The sequence below is a fragment of the Tiliqua scincoides genome, chromosome 7, assembly GCF_035046505.1.
Source record: "Tiliqua scincoides isolate rTilSci1 chromosome 7, rTilSci1.hap2, whole genome shotgun sequence".
In the NCBI taxonomy this organism is placed as follows: domain Eukaryota; kingdom Metazoa; phylum Chordata; class Lepidosauria; order Squamata; family Scincidae; genus Tiliqua; species Tiliqua scincoides.
In genome coordinates, this window is record NC_089827.1 from 43,920,382 (window position 1) to 43,944,858 (window position 24,477).

General features: G+C 45.2%; 1 protein-coding gene across 4 annotated transcripts in view; it reads right to left on the bottom strand.

Moving 5' to 3' along the window:
* Positions 1-24,477, bottom strand: part of TMTC1 (transmembrane O-mannosyltransferase targeting cadherins 1) — a 165,384-nt gene that overhangs the window by 55,441 nt on the left and 85,466 nt on the right. For all 4 annotated transcript variants that reach the window (XM_066633815.1, XM_066633814.1, XM_066633816.1 and 1 more), the window contains 2 exons: positions 22,396-22,560; positions 14,505-14,618 (listed from right to left, as the gene is read on the bottom strand). In XM_066633815.1, coding sequence (XP_066489912.1) covers positions 14,505-14,618; positions 22,396-22,560 — 279 coding nt within the window. The remainder of the gene's footprint in view (positions 1-14,504; positions 14,619-22,395; positions 22,561-24,477) is intronic.

Consider the following 24,477-nt stretch of genomic DNA (forward strand, 5'->3'; position numbering starts at 1 on the left):
CAAGCAGGCCCTAGGTCCAACACAGAAGAAAATTGCCCCTCTGAAGTCTGCCACAGGCGAGGTCATCCAGGATCGGGCGCAGCAGATGGAACGCTGGGTGCAGCACTACTCTGAGCTATATTCCAGAGAAAATGTAGTCACCGAAGAAGCACTGAACAACATTGAGTACCTGCCTGTGCTGGAAGAGCTTGACAGTGAACCAACCCTAGAAGAACTTCACGTGGCCCTGGACTCCCTTGCCTTTGGCAAGGCACCTGGAAAAGACAGCATCCCTGCTGAAGTCCTAAAATGCTGCAAAGAGATCATCGTCACTGAGCTGCATGAAATCCTCTGTCTCTGCTGGAGAGAAGGTGGAGTACCTCAAGACATGAGGGATGCAAACATCATCACGCTGTACAAGAACAAAGGTGACAGGGGTGACTGCAACAACTACCGCGGCATCTCTCTCCTTAGCGTTGTAGGAAAGCTGTTTGCCCGAGTTGTACTAAAGAGGCTCCAGGTACTTGCAGAGAGCGTCTATCCAGAATCGCAGTGTGGATTCCGAGCCAACAGGTCCACCACTGATATGGTATTCTCCCTTAGACAACTGCAGGAGAAATGCAGGGAACAACGACAGCCACTCTTTATAGCCTTCATAGATCTCACAAAGGCTTTCGACCTGGTCAGCAGAGACGGCCTCTTCAAGATTCTCCCCAAGATTGGATGTCCACCCAGGCTCCTCAGCATCATCAGATCCTTCCACAAGGACATGAAGGGCACTGTTGTCTTCGATGGCTCCACATCAGACCCTTTTGACATCCGAAGCGGAGTGAAGCAGGGCTGTGTTCTTGCACCAACCTTGTTTGGGATTTTCTTCGCTGTCCTGCTGAAGCAGGCCTTTGGAACTGCAACAGAAGGCATCTATCTCCGGACCAGATCAGACGGAAAGCTCTTCAACCTCTCCAGACTGAGAGCAAAATCCAAAGTCCAGCTGAAATGTCTGCGTGACTTCCTCTTTGCCGACGATGCAGCTGTCACTACCCACTCTGCCAAAGATCTCCAGCAGCTCATGGATCGTTTTAGCAAGGCCTGCCAAGATTTTGGACTGACAATCAGCCTGAAGAAAACACAGGTCATGGTTCAGGATGTGGACTCACCTCCCTGCATTACAATCTCTGAGCATGAACTGGAGGTTGTCCATGACTTTGTGTACCTTGGCTCAACGATCTCCGACACTCATTCTCTCGATGCCGAGCTAAACAGGCGCATCGGTAAAGCAGCTACCACGTTTTCCAGACTCACAAAGAGAGTCTGGTCCAACAAGAAGCTGACGGAACATACCAAGATCCAGGTCTACAGAGCTTGCGTCCTGAGTACACTTCTGTACTGCAGCGAGTCATGGACTCTTCGCCCACAACAGGAGAGGAAACTGAGCGCTTTCCACATGCGCTGCCTCCGACGCATCCTCGGCATCACCTGGCAGGACAAAGTTCCAAACAACACAGTCCTGGAACGTGCTGGAATCCCTAGCAAGTATTCACTGCTGAAACAGAGACGCCTGCGTTGGCTTGGTCATGTCGTGAGAATGGATGATGGCCGGATCCCAAAGGATCTCCTCTATGGAGAACTCGTGCAAGGAAAGCGCCCTACAGGTAGACCACAGCTGCGATACAAGGACATCTGCAAGAGGGATCTGAAGGCCTTAGGGATGGACCTCAACAAGTGGGAAACCCTGGCCTCTGAGCGGCCCGCTTGGAGGCAGGCTGTGCAGCATGGCCTTTCCCAGTTTGAAGAGACACTTTGCCAACAGTCTGAGGCTAAGAGGCAAAGAAGGAAGGCCCATAGCCAGGGAGACAGACCAGGGACAGACTGCACTTGCTCCTGGTGTGGAAGGGATTGTCACTCCCGGATTGGCCTTTTCAGCCACACTAGACGCTGTGCCAGAACCACCTTTCAGAGCGCGATACCATAGTCTTTCGAGACTGAAGGTTGCCAATACATTTATTTATAATTCAACTACTGCCAATTTTTACAGCAGTAGTTGTTACTGGCTATTTTGACATAAGGGAAATCATATCATCAAGACCATTTCATTTATTGTTGTGATATCTAAAGTGTGTGCAGAGCATTTCCAACACACGTGATAAGTTCAGTGCCTACAAACGACTCTAAATGCAATGGAAGTTGAAACCTGGCAGCTGACATTCAGGCAGCTGGGTGCAACTCACTGAGTACAAAGACTACATTTTTAAACATAAACTAAGGCAATTGAAAAAAGAGGGGGAATTGACTCTCTGAGTCTCAGATGACGACCATACACTGCCTTTTAACATTTTTTGAGCACCCCGTTATTTTTGTGCACCCCACTTGCCCCACCCTAGTTCCAATTCTGAATGCAGCTGAAAGCAATGACGAATGTAGAGAGAAGCAGCAAACACGCAGATTTTAGCCCTGGCCACCTACAGAGAGCAGGGCTACTTACCAGCAACATTGTGGTTATGGAGGGAGGGGGGCTGCAGACATTTTTAATAAGAAAGGCTTCAACAGCACATTAACCATTCAGCTCGGCACCAGAAACCGAGGCTCCCAATATTCCTATTCTCTCATGCACATATAATATGCACCCACAGTAATGATGAATCATCTTTTATTTCATCTAAGATGAATATCTTTTGATCTCCCAGAAGCAGGAGGTCTTACGCAGAACCGGCAGCAGGCAAACCTGCTACAGTAGCAAAGACTTTCAAGTTAACCTTAGGGGGATAACCTTTACCTCCCAATATTATGCAGTTTCTTGCAGCATCTCTCTCCTCTGTAAAAATAGTTCTGCCAAACTCTCTCTTCTTCTGAGGCAGAGCTGGCAAGCCACCAAAGCGCTCTGTTGTGGCGATTTGTCTTTATTGCTTCCCTGCCAGTCAGCTTAAAGGTTTATAACCATTATCACCATTCCAGCACAACAACCGCTCATGAATTCGGGTTTAGGCACAGCTCCGTTTGCATTCCACAAAAGAAAGAGCCTTTCAAGGCGGACTTAATTTCCACATCTGTGACAGGCATAAACCAAAGAGTTTTCCCAGACCAATATAGTTGCACAGAGAGATTTGTTTCACATTTGTTTTAATAAAGGAGAAAAAAAACAAACCACTCCATCCCTCCCTCCCCCTTGCATGATTCAGATTTTTCAGTATCTCAGATTAGCATCTGAACTTGAACCTCTTCGCTTTGTCCCCCCCCTTTTTTTTTAAAAAAGACATCTGTCTCCATATCCAGCACATCAAAACAAGTTGTGAGTATGTAAAGCACTTCACATGTATTATCTTAATGCTGTCCTTAGGAAAAAAAAACTCTGTAAGATGAGCAAGTATTATTATACCTTATTGCAGCTAAGGAGCTGAGGTTAAGAGGCAGTAGCTTGCCCAGAGCCACCCATCAAGTGTGTGGCAAAAATGAGACTAACTGAAGGAGTCCTCAGGCTCTTAGCCACTATATTGCTCAAGAGACCTCCACTTAGATGTCACTTTATAATCTGTTTTGCAAACCTCCTCCTATTCTGGAAACTGGTGCAGGGACTGAACTGGTCCTCAATAATTATTTGAATATTGGCACTGCTCCAGACCTACTCAGGTGGCTCAAACACAGATCCCAACAGACACTGTCTGCTCAGGTGCTTTGAAGACTTGTGTTCACAACCAGGTGTCCTGAACAAGACCAGTGTGTTTTACACCTTTCCCAGCCCCATGAAAACAAATTATGGAGATCAAACTGACAGTCCAATCCTATGCTACCCACCCCAATGTAGGCACGCCAAAATGGCTAGCACTGCCTCTTGTGGGGCACAGATTGCTGGCACAGATATGCATAGACTCAGGCCATGGGATAGGTTCCAGGAATGGGGTTAGGATTCGGCAGCTGCCACTGCCACCAAACCTGTCACCTTCCCAGACCTGATTCACTCATCCCCTGCCCTGTCCCCCCTTCATTCTGCCCTGCCCCACCTCCCCCGCTTTGTTGGAAGGCCTTCTCCTGGCCATGAGCCTGCTTCAACCTCATCACTGGCAGGCCGGTAGCATGCAGCCTGTGTGCTTCTGAAAGCCCATTTGTGACAGCTTTAAAGTAGTAGCCATGGGCAGAATGAGCCAGAATGAGCATTTTGCCAGTGTACCCGCCCAATAGGACTGGACTGTGAGTTTTATACCCAAGATACCTGGACAGGCACAGCAACTTTTACCTCAATGTCTCAGGGGTCAACAGAGAGATTACAATGCACTGTGTTTTACAACTTTCCTGACCCGCTTGAAAACAGAGGCAATGATTGAGCTGGGGGTTTGTGCTTGAGGGAGCATAAGGTCATCCTGAACATGCACATAAACTATTGTTCAGATCCTCAATGTTTAAAAGCAATATGGCACTTTGTTGTAGTTTGCAAGTTGTGATTCTTTAAGACACAACCCTAATTACCAATGTCTATGGCCAGAGAATTTGAGAACCAGTTAGTCAGAATGCCATTTATTTCTTGAAATCATGTTTTCCTTGAAACCGTGATTTCAAGGAAACTTTTTTGTTTGCCTTAGAGTTGCCTTGTCAAGTTCCAAGCAGTGTCTAGGCCCTAGAGATGCTCGGATATATTATATTAGCTCTGATGCACAGGAGAATAAGAGTGGGTCAGTAAGACACCTGCAAGAAGCAAAACAAGTGCGTATGCAACCACATCAGCATATTTCTGATATTATCTGCAAGCAAAGAATCTTCCCTATGGCATATAAAGAAATTGTGCTTTGTTCTGAGAGAGCTATTGAGCACATGTGCTAGATCAGCCATTTTCAACCACTGTGCCATGGCACACTAGTGCAACGCGGATGATCTGCAGGTGTGCCGTGAGAGTTTGGGGGAGGGTCATTTGTTAGTAGGGCCACTGGGGGATGTGAGCCCCTGCTGTCAATGGGTGTGCCTTGTCAATCGTCAAAAAACTGATGGTGTGCCTTGACAACTTTAGTGGCTTATCAGTGTGCCATGAGATGGAAAAGGTTGAAAATCGCTGTGCTAGAGTGTAATCAGACTGGCCTACACTCACTCACAAATGTTAAACAACCATCCCAGTGATGCTTGAGTCTGATGAGCATCTGGTGATCCAAAGTGATCCCTGGATCTTGACTCTCATCCTACCTCAGCTCTTGTATTTTCTGAATCATGGCCACCAAAAGGACCTCCTTCTTCCACATGAGCCTGCCCAAATACTCAAGTAATCCGTCTCACAGCTATCCGAAGTCAAGTAAGCAGTGCCTGGAAATCCTTGAGAGGCTCACTTGACGCCAAATATCTTTCACAATACCAGATCTGAAGCCCTTCTTATTTGCCAAGCCCAGCCCTTGCAATCTGCCATATGTACTGATTTTAATTATTGCTGATAGGAGTGGTCAACCTGAAGAGTGGCAAACAGGCCACTCCTAAGCAAACAGCACAATACTCAAGTCTCGTGTGTGCCTCTTGTGATGAACAGTCCAATTCTCAGCAGCTTTACTCAGAAGCACCCCCTGCTGTGGGATGCAGAGGGCTGGACTGGATGGGCCTATGGCCTGATCCAGTGGGGCTGTTCTTATGTTCTTAAGCAGGTCCAACTGTATTCAGTAAGGCTTACTTCTTTACTTCTAAGTAAACATGCACACAAGTATTCCCCCATTATCCCTCCTTGCTTTTCAACAGTAGTGGACTGACTGGATGGCTTGAGAGTCGACATCACAATATTTATCTAAAAGATTTATAAACCGCATTTCTAGAAGCTCAAAGCAGCATACCGTGTAATAAAAACAATTTACAACAGCTAAAAACTATTACATATCGTTTGTAATCCAATGCTTCAATAGCAGGTTCTCCCCTAAAGCAGGGATTATTGGCTTGGCTCCTGGAGTTGCAACCTGATTTATGCTTGCTAACAATTTGGCAAGGGCTGCTTGCATCCCAGTCAGCTGCAACAGCCTTCTAACAGCAAGGAAATCAACATACTAGCAGGAAGCCCTGTTTATTTCACCCACTTAAGTTGGCTGCCAGGGTTGAAAAGGTAACAGATCAGATCCGGTAACCACAGCTTAATTTCAAGTTGCCAAGCAACTGCACATCCACCACTGAAGTACTTGCAGAAACTGGGAACGTTTGAAGACACACCTTTCACAACACAAGCACCAAGCCAGATGATGTTCACAATCCTCTATAAACAAGATTGTAGTGGGCTATATATCTAATGATGCTTAATTAACACTCCTGGCGATCAATCCTAAATACAGCCTCCTTCATAATTAAAGCTCTGCCAAACAGAAGAGAGCACTACAGTTACAGCAACTTGGGGCTTGCCAGTTGGGGGGGGGGAACAGTAAGAGAAAACCTCCAATGACAATTACTGTGTACTTAGACTAATTCACTAGCAGATGGCTGCACTTAAGTGCCAGTGAAGGAGGACTGAATGTTACTGTCAGCAGAATGAATAGAGAGATTGTATAATGCAGTGACTAACTGCATCTCAGGTCAGAACTATTAATTGTATTTATGATTCCTACAGTGCCATGAGCTGTAAAGATAAACATACAACACTGCGATGTCCCTGCCCCCATGGAGCTTACAATCTAAAATGGACCATGAGGAAAACAACAGAGGAAAGACAGTCAGCAAACGCCATGGCATTCACTTTTAAGTTTTGTTATAGTTGGAAATGAGCCAGTGGCCATGTAGAAAAGGTGTGTTTTGAGAAGGGGTTTGAAGGAGGGGATAGTGGGAGGGCATTTTGTGTAAAGGGGAGGGTCAAATTTTCAGGAAGTGCCTTCCACATAAAGAGAGCAGCAAGGAGGAAATGGGCATGGTAGTTTAAGGGGATGACAGGCTTTCAGTCAGCTGTTGGGTACAGAGATGGAGGAATGGAGACCCAGGTAGGAAAATGGTCAACAGGTGGGGTGGGGCAAGGCCATGGAGAGCTTTAAAAGAAAGGACAAGGAGTTCATATTGGATATGGACAGGTGAATGGAAACCCACTAAGGAAAATGAGGAAGGTGTGAAGTAGACAAGAGGAGAGACTATTATTAAGAATATGTAGGTACCACTTTTCAAAAAAAAAAAGAAACAGTTCAAAGTACTTTATGGCTCAAAGTAAATAAATAAATGGTTCACAATCTCAAGAAAAGATGCAGAAGGAACTCCAGCAAACAATCGCTAAAAAAAGGTGCTGCGCTGCAGTGAAAAGAGGCAGTTCTCCTCTCATTAGAAATGCCTCTTTGCTTAGTTGGCAGTGGCAGGGCTGCTTGTGAAAACAAAACTCCCCATTTTGTCCTCGCTTCCCAATGCCAAAAATGAGGCTGGCAATGTGGGTGCTACAGAAAGCAGCAGCCCTACATTTCCTCCTCCTTTTCTCACTCTCCTAATGTCTAGTAATTCGATGCCTGCTGTGAGGTTAGTGTGTGTTTCCCTATCCCCCAAAGCTACAGCTGATGAAGTGCAGCAGGAATGGGGAGGGCATCATGTCTACCATTTTCAATTGCTATATGTAACCTGAAGAGAGAGGAGGAGGAGTGTGATGTCCATCTTGGGGGGCAGAGTCAAGGGGTGCAGGGTCTGCTGTGCGATTCAGGACTGCCCAGTCCCCCCCTTGCTGGCGAGAAGAACGGGGAGCTGCAAAAATGGGTTTTCTGACCCTTTTTAATTTAGTAAAAGACTTTGCATTCATCTGGGGCCCTGTTCTGTCACAGACTCCCCGGGGCATATGCGGTTTACAGTGTTAAATAAAGTCCAAAACAAAGTCCACAAAAAGGGGCCAGTTACTTCATGGATCCCCTCTCAATCACTTTTCACCATGAGTCGTGCCGAGGACACCGGGTTCTCCTCTGGATGGTAGGTATGCCTTGGTGGTCCCCTTGGGACTGGGGCTGTGCTCTCTCCCCCCTCTTGCTCCCACAGGTTATCTCCAGCCCAGCTGTCACCAGGTTCCTCATCCCAACAGCAGGGAGTAGTCCTCCCCCCAGGTAAGTGGGGTCAGACTAGATGTCCTCCAGGGGCCCCTCCAGCCGCGGCTCTCCAGTACTCCTGGGAAGGGTCTCCTGCCTTAGCAAACCAGGCTGCACCTTGGGCAGGTTCCTCCTTCTCCTTCCCTCTTCCTCTCCTTGAGCTGTAATCTCTGGCCTCTTCCTGCCTGCGGCTGCCTCCAGGCTGTGACTGTCCCCAGGCTGCAGCTGCTCCCTCCTCAGGAGGCCAGGTCTTCCTTCTCTCCTCTACCCTTCCTATCTCCTCCCTGACAGAGTTCAGGAAGGTGCTTCCTCTCCCTGTGGCTGTTAGGCTCCTTCTTATTCTCCTGGCCAACCCTTCAAGCCCTGCCTCTTCCTGGTCTCTCTTGGGCCTGAGATCTCATGGGATCTCAGGCCTTCCTGCAGCACACCCCGCCCTCCCTATCAAAAAGGGTGGCTGCAGCTGGGATGCCACGCTGCTTGGGTAGCATGTGCCCCACCCAATGGGGGAGCAGGCTGTCTGTGGCTGTAGCCTTCCACTCCCTGGGTGACTTGTTGCCCCCCTTGGGGGGTCCCTTCTTCCTCAGCTGTGGATTACCACCCAGGGTAAGTCCCTGGGTGACAAGGAGATGATGTGGGGTTGCTGCTTTCAGTAGCTGCCACAGTACCTCACTTCATCCCCAGACAAAATGCCCCTCCTAGAAGGTGATGCAGACAGGCTCAAGGAATCATAAGGATGAAACTACATGTCCTGTTAAAGTCTCTGTTAAATGTTTGGGGCTGATGTGGTTAGGTTTTAAACTTTATTAGCAGCTACAGGAGGTCTGAACTAGGTAGGGACTGTGGCGTGGAGGGGGGATGGTTTAAACCAGGGGTCTCCAAACCCCAGTCCAAGGGCCAGATGCAGCCCATGGCTAGCCTCTGATCCCCAAGAGTCTCTGGCCCAGTTGACCAAACACAACCAGAGTTGTGCTTGTGGGGTGGGGGAATGGGGGTCCATTTAAGTGTGTGCTTTATTTCGTGGGCTGTGTTGGTGCTTGGAGAAATCCTGGACATTTGAGCTCATTCATTCATTCACTTATGTAAGTTCCATCTCGAAAGTATTTAACTTTTGTATTTATTTTTTCCAGCCCTCAACACTGTGCCAGATATTTGATGTGGCCCTTCAGCCGAAAACTTTAGAGACCCCTGGTTAAACTTTTATACCCACCATGATCCTGATCTGGTAATGAGTTGAAAAATTTGAGCTGCATGAATTTCTTAGAAACATCTTAGTGAGGAAAAGTTTTTCATGTGACTTTAAAGGAATTTGACTCAGAGCCAAGCCAAGTTACACAGGAGACACATCAACAGAATTCTCTCTCTTTCTAAGCAGCCATGGAGACTGCTAGATTGAGTGGAAGAACGGCAAGGCATGTTGCCTAATACCTTTCCCTTCCACCATCTGTCTGTTCAATAGTGACTGTGATGTCTCCTGCTTGATCTGTGACACAACTATCAGTCTGACATCCCCCAGGAGTAGAAAAATATCTCAGAAAGGGGCAATTTTTGAGAGGACAAATGGCAGAATGGAAGATGGTTAAGCAACCCCTCTCATTGCTGCTTTCCCACTCCTGATTGGAGACACTGAGGTTGCTTCTCAAGTTAAAAAAAAAAAGGATTGTCAGAAGACTGTTCACACATCTCTGATTTGGTCCTTAAGAAGGGATCCTAAAGAAAGACAAAATGGAGCCTAGCAATATAACTGTTCACCTAGCCAGCCCATCCATGACACAAACAATGACATTCACATTGGGTGACAGATTTGGAGGAGTGATTAACAGACACCCACCACCTCCCTCCAGACCACTGTCAATAGAACTGGCCCCCATACCTCAGTGTGCTATACCTGTTGAGCCTCATTATTCGCGTGGGTTCCTTTCCAAGCACTCACTTGAATGGCAGAAAACTCACTATAGCAAGTCAATTTAAAAACTAAGTTTCTTTGCTCAAAGTTTCTTTGGTGTTTTAAAAACAGCCTTGCTGACCTTTGTGATGTAGGATAAGAGTCAATAAGAAGATAATCCATCAATCAGTCCTCCTCCAAGCACTTACAAAGGCACTTCACTCAGTCCCTCCCTCCACCTTTCAGGTGCTCAGGGGGAAGGGAGGGGTTAGCTGGAGAGAGGAGGATTGATGGATTGTCAGCCAGCTGCCCCCCCTCTCATTAAGGAGGCTGTTGTTAAAGGACTGTTCAGTTTTTTAAACTGATTTTAAAGGGATGCATTTTTCCCTTTCTCCAGGGATCAGCACATTCTTTCTCATTTGCAGTGGCCATTCGTGCTGAGTCAAATCAGTGCCTGTATAAATAGGTTGGACCTGTACTATCTGTTTTGTTTAAGGACCAAAGCAAGAAAGCAGGGGCATCAGATGGTCATGCTCTGGGGATCAGAATGCAGTGATCCTGCCCCCCCTCACCTCACCTCTTCCTCAGCCCTTTAAACAAAGCCAGAAGTGCCAAAGAGAACATGCTGATAACAGTCCCAATGCTCTCAGCATTTCCTGATTTGTTTAAAGAGACAGTGCAGAGGAAGGAGTGTGGAAAGGGGTACACAGGTTTTGGGAGGGCTGCGGGCATGCAGCAAGGAGGCAGCCCAGTAGCATCGACTGGCCCTGACTGTACATACTTGTATCATTCTCTGATAACAGCTGTACTTGGAAAGCATGTATCTGTATAATCAAAATTATGGATGCATCTTCAGGACACGGCACTTAACATAAACACCCTCTGAGGGGGTGTATGCAATGTTATGAATTCCAGAGAGCTTCCAGAGCAGCTGATGCCTCTGTCAAGGAATTAATTTAACTGTCAACTAATTTGGTGTGAGAATCATTAATCCATACCAGCCTCTTGCCTGTATAAATGTAAATTCCTATGGAGGGCCTATGTCTGTCTTTTGTATTAATAATAATAACAGTATTTATATACTGCCTTTCTGGTCATCAGATTACTCTCTGACTTTATTCAAGGCGGTTCACATAGGCAGGCTGTTTCTAAATCCCCAAGGGGATTTTTACAATCACAGAAAGGTTCTGTCTTTCAAGAACCACACACATTTCAGATGGATCTTTCTGGTCTGGTATCACTTCTGGCCCCCAGTTGCCTCCCAGGCAGGCTGACAAGCAGCTCCTTCATCTCTCACTTGAAGGGCAGCCAAGACACTTCTTTGCTCACACCAAAGAGCAGGTGGAACAACTCAGCTCAGCTTGTCAGCTGCTTCAAGGTCTCTTCCCAGAGCTAACAGTGGCCTTGAAACAGATAACTTCAGATGTTATCTTCAGGCTAACGGAGGCTCTACCCTCTAGACCAGACCTCCTGCTTGTATTGTAGACAAGCAGTTCAGAAGAGTGGATGTTCACTACCACTTCCCCAGGGCATTGTGTCTGAGGCAAGCTGCACCTTCTGCATTCTTCAAGGTTCAATCATGGGTGGCACCTGGGTGCTTTGGAAAATCAAGGAGCTGGGCAGAGAACAAGCACTTTTACAGAACTTGCAGACAACACCTTCTCTAGCCACAATAATGCCACAACAGGAAGGTGAGCAGGAAGTACTTTGAACGAAGAGGATCATCCTACCATGAAGGTTTGGCACAATATCTCTGTGGCACCTGCTAGCCTTTTGGGACTAATAGGTAGCAGTAAAAGGATCAACTCACAATGAATTATAAACATCTGGCATTCAGTGTGCTGATAGTCAACAATATCTTTGTCTGGAAGTGCCCCACAGAGATCCTGTCTTTCATGTTAAGACTTCCCAGTGACAAAGAGTAAAACTCTGACCGAACTATAAGTGAGACTGATAGACTGACATTGAAATGAACCCTTATAAATTATTATGCCTGGTGTTACACTATATCAGGTTTCTGTTTACTTATTTTACAACATGCCTCTGAATTCTGTGTGTTTTTCCTAACAAATATATTGTTATCTAAGACAGAAGATGGGGGATTGTAGTTCTGTGAGGTTGCTAGGTCTCAGGAATGGTCAAATTCCAGGAAGTCAGATTTGGGGACTATGGGAAATGACCACCTACCCAATTGGGCCAAAAGCAGGTGCTGTCATGGGGTGAGGCAAGTACCTTTTCCTTTAAGAGGTTTTAAAGGTTGCTGGGCAGAAGACCTGAAATTGTCCAGGTGTAGTTCACTGATAATTTAGAAGAGGATAAAACCTGGATGTGGGTTCTCAGAGGAGAACACAGGAATAGCAGGAGGAAGGAAACTGGAGCATGCTGGAAGCAGTGATGTGGTTGACCTGCCTGTAATGGTAGTAACTGTTGTCAGCTAATTTTTTTTATTTTATGCTGTTATTGTAAAATGCATGTATTAATGTTATGGAGCAACTAGAGCTCCCTTAACGTTAACCTGTTTTATAATAAAATCCTTCTATTAAAGATTAAGTGCAATATTTATTGACTAAGGAAATGTATTTTAAAAGAACCTGGGTGCTTATGGTAGTATAAGCAGATCACATTATCCTTAGGGGTTTGGTGGATTAAGTTGGTGGAAGAGGGTGTGGGTTACATCCTGCCTGGGTTTAGGAATCCCTTCTAATCTTTCCCTGATCCCAAGGGTGATGCTTGTGACAGGTGCATGGTTCAAACTAGTAGAGGCCCAGTTCCAGAGTGGTTATAAAGAACAGGGAGAAAGTTCTTAGCCATGTAGTATCTCCAACCAAGAGATGAGTTGCTCAGACTGATAAGCGAGCCAAGTGCTTTATAGGGTCTGGTCAGTAGGGATTGGCTTTTGAGGTCAGTTGACCAAGAGCACAATCCTAACTACGAGTTAGGCTGTAAAGCACATTTGCGCCTCCTCGAGAGCAAATCACACCAGTGCACAGAGGTGCACTGGCACACAGAGGCTACATCCAGCCTCCGTGGCAGCTTGTGGGGCAAGCTCGGCTGATGCAAGGCTCTTGGGTGGCCAGGGAGGAGGCAGGAGAAAGGCATTCCAGAGTGGGAGGAGGGTGGTCCCAGGGGCGGACAGGCAGGGAGCAGGAGGTGGGGCTTGGATCCAGCTGTTATGCCAGATCCCAACCCCATTCCCGGGCAGAGCAGCTTCAAGTTGCTTCACTCTTCTCGGACTCGTGCCACCTCCTGAGCCTCTTAGGGACTGCAGTGGCTAACCTGGGGATAAGGGGAAGAGTTTCCCCTTACCTCCAGCTGAGCCACTTTGGTGCCGTATCTCTTGCTGGATACTGCGTAAGACTCCTGGCTTGCCTGTTCCGGCGCAAGATAGGCTTGTGCTGCATGTGTATTCTCAAAGCCCAGAGCACAATCTGCCAGTTTGACAGAGGAAACAGAGGTAAGGTGTCTGCACCTTGCCACTGGCGGGGTTTGAGACTCCAGGTAGCCCACGTTTGAGGCCACCTCCCCCATTGGCATTTTACGGAGATTCACTACACCTGTGCACAGTTCAAGCACATATTCTATCATATGTATAGCAAGTCGAGCCATCTCAAAGGGGCTCTTGGAGAAAAGACAATACATCCTAAGCCTATAAGAGAAAAGCAAAATACTGCACACACACCAGCTTTCGGTATACCTGGATATAATACATGCTTATGGTAGCGGCAAAATGACATGGACCTCCATTGAGTATATGTGAGACTCTGCCATGCCAGTAACAGTTACATGCCATAGAGGTGTTTGGAAATGGTGTTATTTATTTTATTCAGAAGCAAGTCCATTGTATTCAGTAAGACATACAGCCCAATCCTATCTGCACTTCCGTGAGTAAGCCCCATTGACTATAATGGTACTTCTGAGTAGACATGCATAGGATTGGGCTGTGAGGCTGTAATCTTATCTTACTCACCAGACACAAACAGCTCTATAGCCTTATTACTATAAAGCATAACAGAAGCACAATCCTATATATGTTTACTCAGATGTTAAGCTGCAGTGAGTTCTGAATTTTGCCCCAGTTAACATGCATAAGATTGCAGCACTAAATGGCTTTACAAAGCACACATAAATATTGCACGGTTAAAATACTTTTCATTGTACTCCTGCTAATTGGGTAAGAGGCACTTTTTCAAGTGGGTGCCCCTTTTTTTAGCAGGGGGAGAGTAACTGGCCCACCTCACCCTAGCACTGTCTGTTCTAGTGGCTGTCTGCTGGTATTCATTTGCATCTTTTTAGATTGTGAGCCCTTTTGGGACAGGGAGCCATTTAGTTATTTGATTCTTCTCTGTAAACCACTTTGTGAACTTTTAGCTGAAAAGCGGTATATCAATACTGTTACAATTAATTATTATTATTATTATTATTAACAGAGTGTTACAATGCAGAGTGTTGAACACTTTTTAAATTTCATTTTGCATATGAAGAAATGGAAACAAGCTCCCAAAAGGGTGGTAAGGTGGTGTGTAAATGTTCTATAAAAAAATTCATTCAGTAAGATGGGGGGGGAACTAATTTTATGGTGACTTCTTCCTGCTCACCTGTCCATATTTACCATGAACCAAAGAAGATAGGATAACTGTTAGAGAGATATTCCAAGAACTTACTTGAGTGCTGTCTTGTAGTGGTAGATGGCTTCAGCATCACGGCCTTGGTCTTTCAAAAAATTGGCGTAGTTGTAGTGCACCTTGGCGTTATGGGGTAGAGTCTGCACTCCTGACCTATGAAATAGAAACCATGCAGGAAAAACAACGTAAGAACATGCTCTGCTCTTTCTTACCATGCTGTGTTTCATCTTAACTTGCCCCAGAGGGTTTCAAGTAAGAGTGATGAATACTGGAACACAAGTACATGGAGAGGCCTGGCCTGCCAGGATTTATTATTTCAGACCAAATCGTACTTTTGCAAACACAGCCTTCCTAATCTTGCTGAGTATATTGGGCACACAGAGATCAGCCTTGTTGAATCCCTTGCCCTGAAATGCACAAACAGGCCCACATTGTCTCAGTCCTTTTGCAAACACACACCTCATAACAAAGCCAATCTTGATGGGGTTTCAGAGAAGAACAAGTCAGAAAAGGGAGTGTGGCATACTGGGAGTAGGGAACATATTATATAGAGATATGAAACTATAGCCATCATTCATGGATGTAAACAGGGATGTAGAGTAAAAGGAAGTCTTCCTTTTATGTCGAAAAAGCCACAGTGGAGAAGCCTAATTTGAATTGAAGTGTGCAGAGAAGGGATTAACATTTCCCATTGCCCTGTCTTGCTGCTGAAAATTCTCCCCTCCCCAGGGCCCCAGGGGCTATTTACCCCAGAACTGGCTATATGCAGCAAATAGTTGCTTTGCAGTAATTAGCTACTTCAGGGGATGATTTCCAGCAGGAAAACAGAGAAGGGGGAAGCATTCATCCTGCTTTCCCACAGTGCCAATCTGAATCCCTCCACCCCAACAGCTGTATCTCCAAGTGGTCCTTAAGTTAGGAGAAAGTGCATGAACAGAAGTGTTAGTTCCTATAGTTCTGCCCATATTTCCCTGAATTTTGAGACACACTTTCACTCTCCAAGAGAAGGTGTAAACTCCAGTGTTTACACATGACTCTCCCGCCCTTGAAGGCTTCCTAACTCATTTCAATGGAAGGGAAACTTTTGATCTATGCAAGATTGGCAAATGTCGAGATACCTCTTGAAACAATTATAGACGCCAACATATAGGTGCATAGCAGTACTGTGTATGTGCCACAGCTCCCAGAGGGTTATAATTGGAAGGGGGTAGATAGAATCCAGGTATATAAACCTTTATTCAAAGGTAATCACCAGTGAAGATCAGTGGTCAATTGTATCATAACATTTAACATTCATATGATGATTTGGGAAAGTGATAAAAGGAGTATACATATATTGAAGTCTTGCATCAGAAGTTATCAATATAAATAGTTTGTAGGGGAATTTTGCTTGGGGGTGGTAGCTTCCTGAATCATGAAATCATAATGTGAAAATTGGTCCTATATGTTTGTGGAGTCAAGATTCAGGGCAAATAGCGTTTCTGAGATCTGGTGCTCGATGCTCTCAGGAAACTATTTCCTAATTAAGAGAGGAAATAATAATAAATACCGGTACACCAGCCAAGTGGGGAAAGGAGAAGAATAACAAGGCAACACAAAGTCGTTTTTCCATTTCCATTTCCTTCAACCTCCCAGCTCACATTTTCCATCCACATTCCACCCCACTCCCCTGACATGAATTTCTAAACACTAATATTTTTCCTGTCAGAAAATACATAGCAATGAGCTGGCTGTGAAAAAAAAGAAACAGATACATCACGTTTGAGAACAATGTCTCAGTGTGATTTCCTTCCTAATTGACTGCTACAGCGATTCTTAGAAACCAACCTGTAACACAGTCTCTTGGCACAGGCCCCACTGATTAAAAGGAAGCTGGCACTGGGGAAGATGGTACAGTACACTAAGGAAAAATATACTTATGTAAATTGGCTTATTTTATATAAACACACTCAGTTTGCATGCTGAGAGTAGTGGTCTATGGATTGGGGAAGACACAGAGCTGTAAATCAGGAACTCCCTGGTTCAAATCCCACCGAAGGCATGAAAGGTGGTCTCAGACACCTCTCAGAAGCAGCCTCACACTTGCAATTGGGAAGATAATATCCATCTACCTTACAGGACCATTGTCAGTGCTACTGAGAGAATGTGTCTAAAGTGATTTGAATAGCAATAAATATATTGTAGGTACTAATATTTATCCTAAACAACATTTTAATTTTAAGTAGTTTGCACAAATTTTGTGTGCATTCTTTGTTTTGCAAGTAAAAGAAGCAATATGGACAAGTGAGGCAGTTTGTGCTTGCTTGAGAACAAGGCTACAGACCAAGATCAAAGAAAATGTGGTGGAAATTACCACTGAGTTCCTTAAGAACATAGATCATGGGCAGGTTTTTGCATGGAATCTTGTGTGCAAAAGAAATGGAAAAACACAACAGGCCAGACACATGGAAGCAGCTGAAACTGCAGCTACAATGTGTAGAACTGGCTCACCAAGTGACTTACCCCTAGCATGTGGTATCTTTTTGCACAAGCTTCCTACATGATACATCATGGACCCGACTTCAAGTGACAGCCAGGCCTCAGAGAGGCAGGAGTTGGTTAGATTCCTAACACTGAGATCTGCTGCCAGTTGAGCAGTTCCATTTGCCAAATCATCTGGGATGAATGCCCCTTGGTCCCCTGGCAAGAAGGAAGCATACAGCAAGCCTTTCTCCCATTCTTTGTCTTGCCTGATAGAAGACGTGAAACAAGCAGGCATGTTCCCCCCATGTCTTTGTTGCCGTCTAGCGTTGACTGCAACTTCAAGACAACCGTGCCCAAAACCAACAAAAACCAAGTAGGCATTCCCCTCAATGGGTCTGTGCTCTCCAAAGCTGTCTGCAACTCAGAAAAGGCCTTTTCCTCTAACTGGCAGCAAGCATGAGGGCTGGAGGGACAGCCATAGTCTTCTCTGCATTGCACTCAGCTTTAGAGATCACAGAGCCATTGGGGGAAATGTCTGTTTTCGTTTGGACACTCTTTGCAAGTGAGGGAAGTCTTTGCTTGACACTTCAGCCCTGCAGCAAACATGCAGAAATGGAGGACAAGGCAAGCTTGCAAAGACCAGAAGAAAACAAGCAGGTGTTTTCCCCACTGCCTGTGTGTTCTCTCAGGCAGCAATCCTAACCAACTTTCCAGCACTGACATAGCTGTGCCAATGTGGCATGCACTGCATCCTGCAGTGGGGAGGCAGTCAAGCAGGCCTCCCCAAGCTAAGGGCAGGTTTGTTACCTTGCCTTGGGGCTGCATTTCAGATAGGTCAGTGCTAGAAAGTTGGTTAGGATTGTGCCCTAAGTTGCCTGCTTCTTTTGTCACATCAGCCAGTCTGTAAGAAAGGAGAGGATTTTTTTTTCCCCACTTGAGAGCAGATTTATTTGCATAGGAAAGAGCAGACATTTTCCTCCCTATTTCCTTTGCGCTTGCTAGAGGACTTAAGAGAAAAGAGAAATCTTGTGCAGCTCTTACAGGAAGACAAAAAAAGGAGAGAAAAAAGAAGCAGCTCTGACTTTTTCATCTCCATAGCTGCACTGCAACTAGAAATTGATGGTAAGGACAGAGAGAGACTTGGTTAGTAAGTGAAGATAACAATGAGGAACCCTTGATGATGCAAATAGATTAGGCAATAAGAAGTCCCAGAAACCAGAGCCTTGACCTTGGAGATGGCCTTTCCATGGCAAGACTCACCTGAGGGGTAAAACCCCAATATGCCAGGGTCCTCTGGCCTGCCACTACTCACCTGCCAACACAGGGAGATCATCAGATGAGAGGTGGTGCTTGGCTCCAGGCTTGTATTGTTAAGGAGTTTCACTTTGCAGGACTGGGGTGGTGCCTGGTCGGGAAAGTCAGAACCAGCAGGCCTGAAAGGACTTAGTTGGAATCCTCACTCCATCTAAGTCCTTTTATGTCTGCTGGCCCCGACTATGCCTCTCTAGCCCTGCAAAGTCCTGGAATCCCATCACTTCAAGTTGCTCTCTTGGAGCTCTTTCAGGTCCTCCAGCTCTGACTACCTTGTCAACCTCTGTGAAAACCTGAGACAGGACACTACCACAAACATCATCTCCAGAGGACAGGAACCGGGCGAAATGGGTTTAAATTACAAAAAGGGAATTTCAATTTAACGTTAGGAAGAACTTCCTCCTTCCTCCACAGATCTGGGCAAAATTAAGGCAAAGGTACCCTTTTGGACCATGGCCTTCAAGCCCAGATATTTTTAATTGGAAGTTTTAATTGAACCTCTGGATGGTGTGAAGTGTTTGGCAGTGGAACAGTCTGCCTTGGAAGGTGGTAGATTCTCCACTGCTGGAGGTCTTTAAGCAGAGGCTGGATAGCCACCTACCAGAGAAGCTGTATCTGGGGGCACCGTACACTGGCAGGGGTTGGACTCGCTCTTATAGGTCCCTTCCAACTCTATGATTCTATTTGGCAGTAGTACAGAAACTCCCTGTGCAAGGCAAGTAATCTATCTGGTTAACAACCCTGCTGATCTGGAGAGAAAGAAACTAGACTCTGCTCATTACTAAGTAATCAATCTGTCCTGCAGCTGATAACACTCTTCTCTCTGAAACTCACTGTTCTGTTCAATCCCACTTTACATATGACCACTGATGTTTCAGGCAGCCTACAGATGGCATTTGTAACACTAACGGTGGCAGTGATCACCCTATAGGGAGGACAGCCCTACTGGTCTACTGGTAGGACAGCCACTAATGTCCTACCAGGCATGCAGCAACCATCCCATATATTTATTGCAATATTTATATACTCCTTTGTTGGTCCAACCCGTTAGCCTATCAGGCTGGCAAGCTACCTGCCAGTGTGCACTGAACTGTAACTAGAGCCCAGCCTGTCTTCCTGTTCTGCACAGTGATATGTCACAAATGACCGTAGCAGAGTATTTCATCTCCAATCATGTTGGCATCCTTCAGTCTTGGAAGACTATGGTATTGCGCTCTGAATAGTGTTCTGGAGCAGAGTGTCCTATCCAGTGCGCGAAGCCTGGGTAAAGCAGGTATGGAGGATAGGCTGTTACCCATGCAGCAAATCCCCCCTCTCCACGTCGCTGAAATGGTCCAATGGAAAGGCAGAGGCCAATACAGTTGGTTCCAGCGGCATTGCAGGAGTTGCCAGAACGTGACTGTGTTCAGCCATGAACTGCCTCAGGGACTCCGGCTCCGGATTTTGCCTCGACGTTGACTCCTGAAGTCTTTTCCATAACTGGATGTAGCCACAAGGCAGTGGAGGTTTGGAATCAGAGTTTTCCTTCTCTCAGATGAGCTGCCTTCCCAGGCTAACGAGTCCCATCTACCCATCTCCAATATAAATGGCTAGAAGGCACCCCAGATAGCATAATTCAAAATGCTGGTATGTCTTGTACTTTCAGGTTTATGAACAGACACTCTTCTGGTCACCTGTGGCAAGTAAGGAGAATCTCCAGGTCAACAGGCAAAGTTTTGTTTTTCTCTTTGGTTAGTTTTTTCCCCCTCTTTCTGGATACAGTTTGAGGATTCCAAACATAAAATTCCTCACACTTTCATGAAACTACGGTTCCCAGAGTTCCTTGAGAGAAGCTAAGACAGTATATCAGAAACACACTGAAAGCCAATCTGTATTTTTTTGCTTGTTCTGTGAATCATCACCACACAAGTAATAAAGTTTTCTTCCATGATAAACTGTTGGCTGTGCAGTGTCCTGTTAAATTGCCTTCCATTGATCTTTCACAAGTGTACATGGTTGGAACTTATCAAATAATTCTGTTTGCGATGCACAAAACAAGGCAGACTATAGGCAGTGCGCTATAGTTTTGCAGATTTACATGCATAAATAAAAAGCAGCAAAAGTGTTTGGGAGCAGAGGGATAGATAGTCCCTAATCAGCACATTTGGCTCAAGAAAATAGATTTGCTGAGCAGGGAAAAACCATTTTTAGACTTATTGTTAGAAAAGAGCATTTTGAAAATTTGATCCCCAGTTAATATGCATTATATGCATATATGCTTATAAGATGACTGAAATTCACATTGTGCTACTTATGTTACAAATACCTATTTCTCCGGGCGTGGACTTACTGGGCTGGGATGTTGGGCTCCCCACACATGCCGATTGGAACAATTGGCTCCTCCAGCAATGGTCAACAAAGCCTGGCCTGGTTGTGGCCCTGTGGGTGCCCCACTGCTTCCAGCAGCACTTCTGGGGAGGCTAAGGGAGGGAGTGGATCCAGTGGCAATGGCACATGCTGGATCTTATCCCCTCTGTCAGCAGCCTTCCTATCCCCTTTTTCCTTGGATTTGCGCCAGCTACAGTGCTGGCACACATCCGAGGAGACCCATGCAGAGGCTTATGGAAGGGTAAGGAGAAATAATTGTCCTTTTCACTCTGAATTCTCCCAATAGGTGTCCTCCCACTGGATACAGTGCAATCCTTTTTTGTGCGGCTGCACCAGTGGGAGGGAGAGAATAGGACTGGGCTCTAAATAAAGTTCTCACAGCAACATAAATCAATAAATGACTTCCTATTCCCAAAGGGGCCACAGTCTTAAAAAGACCCCTGCTAACTAGGCAGAGAGGTACCTTCAAAAGTGGTGCTCCCTTATCTTTAGCAGGAAGAGAGAACAACTGTCTCCTTTCAGCCAGGCATGGCATATTTGCTGGGGTCTTTTCTGCATTTTCTTTAAGACTGTGAGCCATTTCGGGACAGGGAACCATTTATTGACTTATTTTGCTACATGAATCACTTTGTGAACTACTTTTTGTTGAAAAGCTGTATATAATAATAACAACAACAACAACTAGGTATTTATATACCGCCTTTCTGGTCATCGGATTACTCCTCTGACTTTATTCAAGGCGGTTTACATAGGCAGGCATTTCTAAATCCCTCAAGGGGATTTTTACAATCATAGAGGTGCTTTCTTTCAAGAACCAACAACATTTCAGAATGGATCTTCCTGGTTTGGTCTCACTGGTTTGGCCTCCAGTTCTCCCACGCAGACTGACAAGCAGCTCCATCTCTCACATGGAGGGCAGCCAAGACGCTTCTTGCTCATACCAAGAGCAGGTGGAATCACTCAGCTCGGCTTGTCAGCTGCTTCAAAGTCTCACCATTCTCAGCCGTTCAGGGAGCTGCCGGTGTCCTCAAACTGGCGACCTTCTGATGTTATGTTCGGGCTAATGGAGGCTCTACCCTCTAGACCAGACCTCCTGCCCCTATTATTAATAATAAATAAAACAGGATTTGCAGCTGAGTCTCACAGTTACCATGCAGCTCCCTCCCAGGCATGAACTGCACCACTGAATAACAGCACTGCCCCTATTCAGTTCTCAGAGGTACCCAGAGCTGAAGAACTTTGGAGTGCAGGGCTGGTGTCCAGGAGACTGATGGGATCTGTTGCAGACTGGTAGGAGTGCCCTGATGGTCTCATTTTGTACATTTATAAGCAAACCAACTATTGCAAAGACACTATAAGCTTCCAATGATCTCCTCCTCCCAAGGAAACTGGAATCTGGGTGGTGCTGCCTCCCCCCCCACCCCCAAAAAAAACTTCTCACTGCTCAGGGAAGTGCAGATTGTGCATAACAGTAATTATGTGTGTATTTTAATAGGAAACTGCCTTGGGAGCCAACCTTGGCTGAAAAGCAGGGTACAAACAAAATTAAAGGGAAAGCATGTAGTTAAGGCTGGCTTATACACTGGGTGAAGAACTTGCTGCAACAGCTTTAAAATTCTATGCCTACCTTCCCCCCCAAAAAAATATTGCTTGACAATCACGTGCTTTTTTGGTTACAGACTAATACCACATCTCTCATAGGACAGTTACTTATATCTAATACAACAAAGACACACAATAGAAAACACCATGTTTAAAAAGAGAGAGAGCTAAAAGCCAAAAGCCATACCTGAAGAGAGATTCCCTTGACAACCAGATTTCATTCTGTTTCACTGTCTTCCAGGAGAAAAGCAATAGCAGCAAAGCCGAGATGGTCATTGCACTGGCTCCCCACTTATTTAGCCATGTGCAAAGCTTGTTTAAACCATGGACCAAGAGGATGCAGTACCCCATACTGGGGGGAAAAAGGAAAAGTGTAGAGAGGATAAAATTAGATTCTCCATAGCACAATTTACATACAAGTCATAATGGCTGTTGATGTTGGTTCTTTAGAAAGATTAGTACAACCACCCAGAGGGCAGGTTCCTCACAAAATCTTGTCTTCCCTCCAAGTTGAACAAAATAATATTATAAGAGATGTGGAGCTGCTGCCATAAGGGCCTCTGAGAGGAATTTTATCAAAGGGTACAGAGTTTCATTTGGGTCTCTTTCCTTCTCTACTGGATCATCATTTCATATGATCATTGCATCATAATTTCTACAAATTATGATATATTAAACTATGCAGGCATACACAAAATGAGAATGCTAGACTTCACAGAATATATGCAAATGTTTTCTGAGACCCAGGAAATTTCCAGGTCCCCTCACTTGTATTTCCCCTAACTCTATGTTGTTCATGAGAATTTAACAGCAAACTGTTAATGGATGTGGCTCCAGAACATTCTGGGGCTGCTACAAGGCATTCTGGGGGCTGCATGTACTTCACTGGCTGCGGAATAGGTTCAAAATGACTGTGGATAGCTTCGGAATGGTTTCAAAATGACCACTGCAAATTCAAAAAGGCAATTGCAAATGCAGCATATAGCTTGTCAACTGGTAAAGAAATATTTGCAAGTTGAACGTACAACCCAGCAAGAGCAGATGGATCATGGATAACTGAAACTGCAGAAACCAAGACTGTGGATACAGGAGTGCTACAGTACACTGAGTGGCCTTTAAATGCTGTAAAATACACACTCTTCCTGACATAGACATTGAACTCTGTGGTTGAAGAAAAAAAAAAAACCATGTGTGAGGCCTTTTCTGGGTATAATCCTAGACCACAGTTCCAGGACTGGTCTATAAGACTATATGGTTGCCAGATTTTGCCGATGGTACACAACCTTTAAAGTGAAGGAGAGTGCTCTTAGAAACAATCTCAGCTGAAGTCCCCCTTGTCTTTGCTGGGGAAATGGAGCTCAGTCCCAAATGGATGAACAGCCAGGCTTTGAGCCTTTTATATCTAAATTTGGGTCACTTTCAAAACAGTTCAACCAATGTTCATAGTTAATCACAATTCCTCCAAGTCACTCAGCGTGGAAAATGTGGGTTTTTATCATTTTATCCTCACAAATACCATCTGAGGTAGGTTAGATTGAGAAAAGGACTTCTCAAAAGGTCATCCATTGAGATTCACAGCTCAGCTGAGGTTTGAATCTAGGCCTCACTGCTCCCCATCCAATACCCTATAAATAGGGGCACACTAATTCAAGCAGATTGGGAGGGCTAATAGATGTTTTGAGCTGCTTGGCTAAAGGAAAGTAGCTCATCTGTGCTCCATTAAAGGCCCATGTTTCTGAGAGCAACAGTTTGCATGAACTGAGGACTCTCCTTTATACAAAATAATCCATTTTGTAAGTTGGAGGCTTCAAATGTTTTCTTAGCAAGACTGAAAATATATACAACTTAGACTATGTTGAATTGGTTAAGCCTCAACCAATTACTAAATATTTGTGTTCACCTTATCTCTCGTCATTTCTTATAAAAACAAGACTAAGAATATTATAAGGATAAACAGAAAAAAAAATCCATTTTATTTTGGAGAGATTCCTGTCTAAATTGTTTCATTCCATATCCAGAAGGGCTGCAAAAATAACAGTGTTTTAGGGCACCTTAGAAACTAAAGGCCTAATCCCAAAAAGACCTTACACTGTCGAAACTAATGCACCTTCCAACAACTTCACTCAGTTGTTGATCTAAATGCAACTATTCCTGGAAAATTTAGGGATGGCCAGAGTTATCCATCATAACAAAGCTGCCTTATACTTAAGGCAGAGTTATCCATCTTAAGGAAGCTGCCTATTATAGGAAGCTGCCTTAGAACAATGGT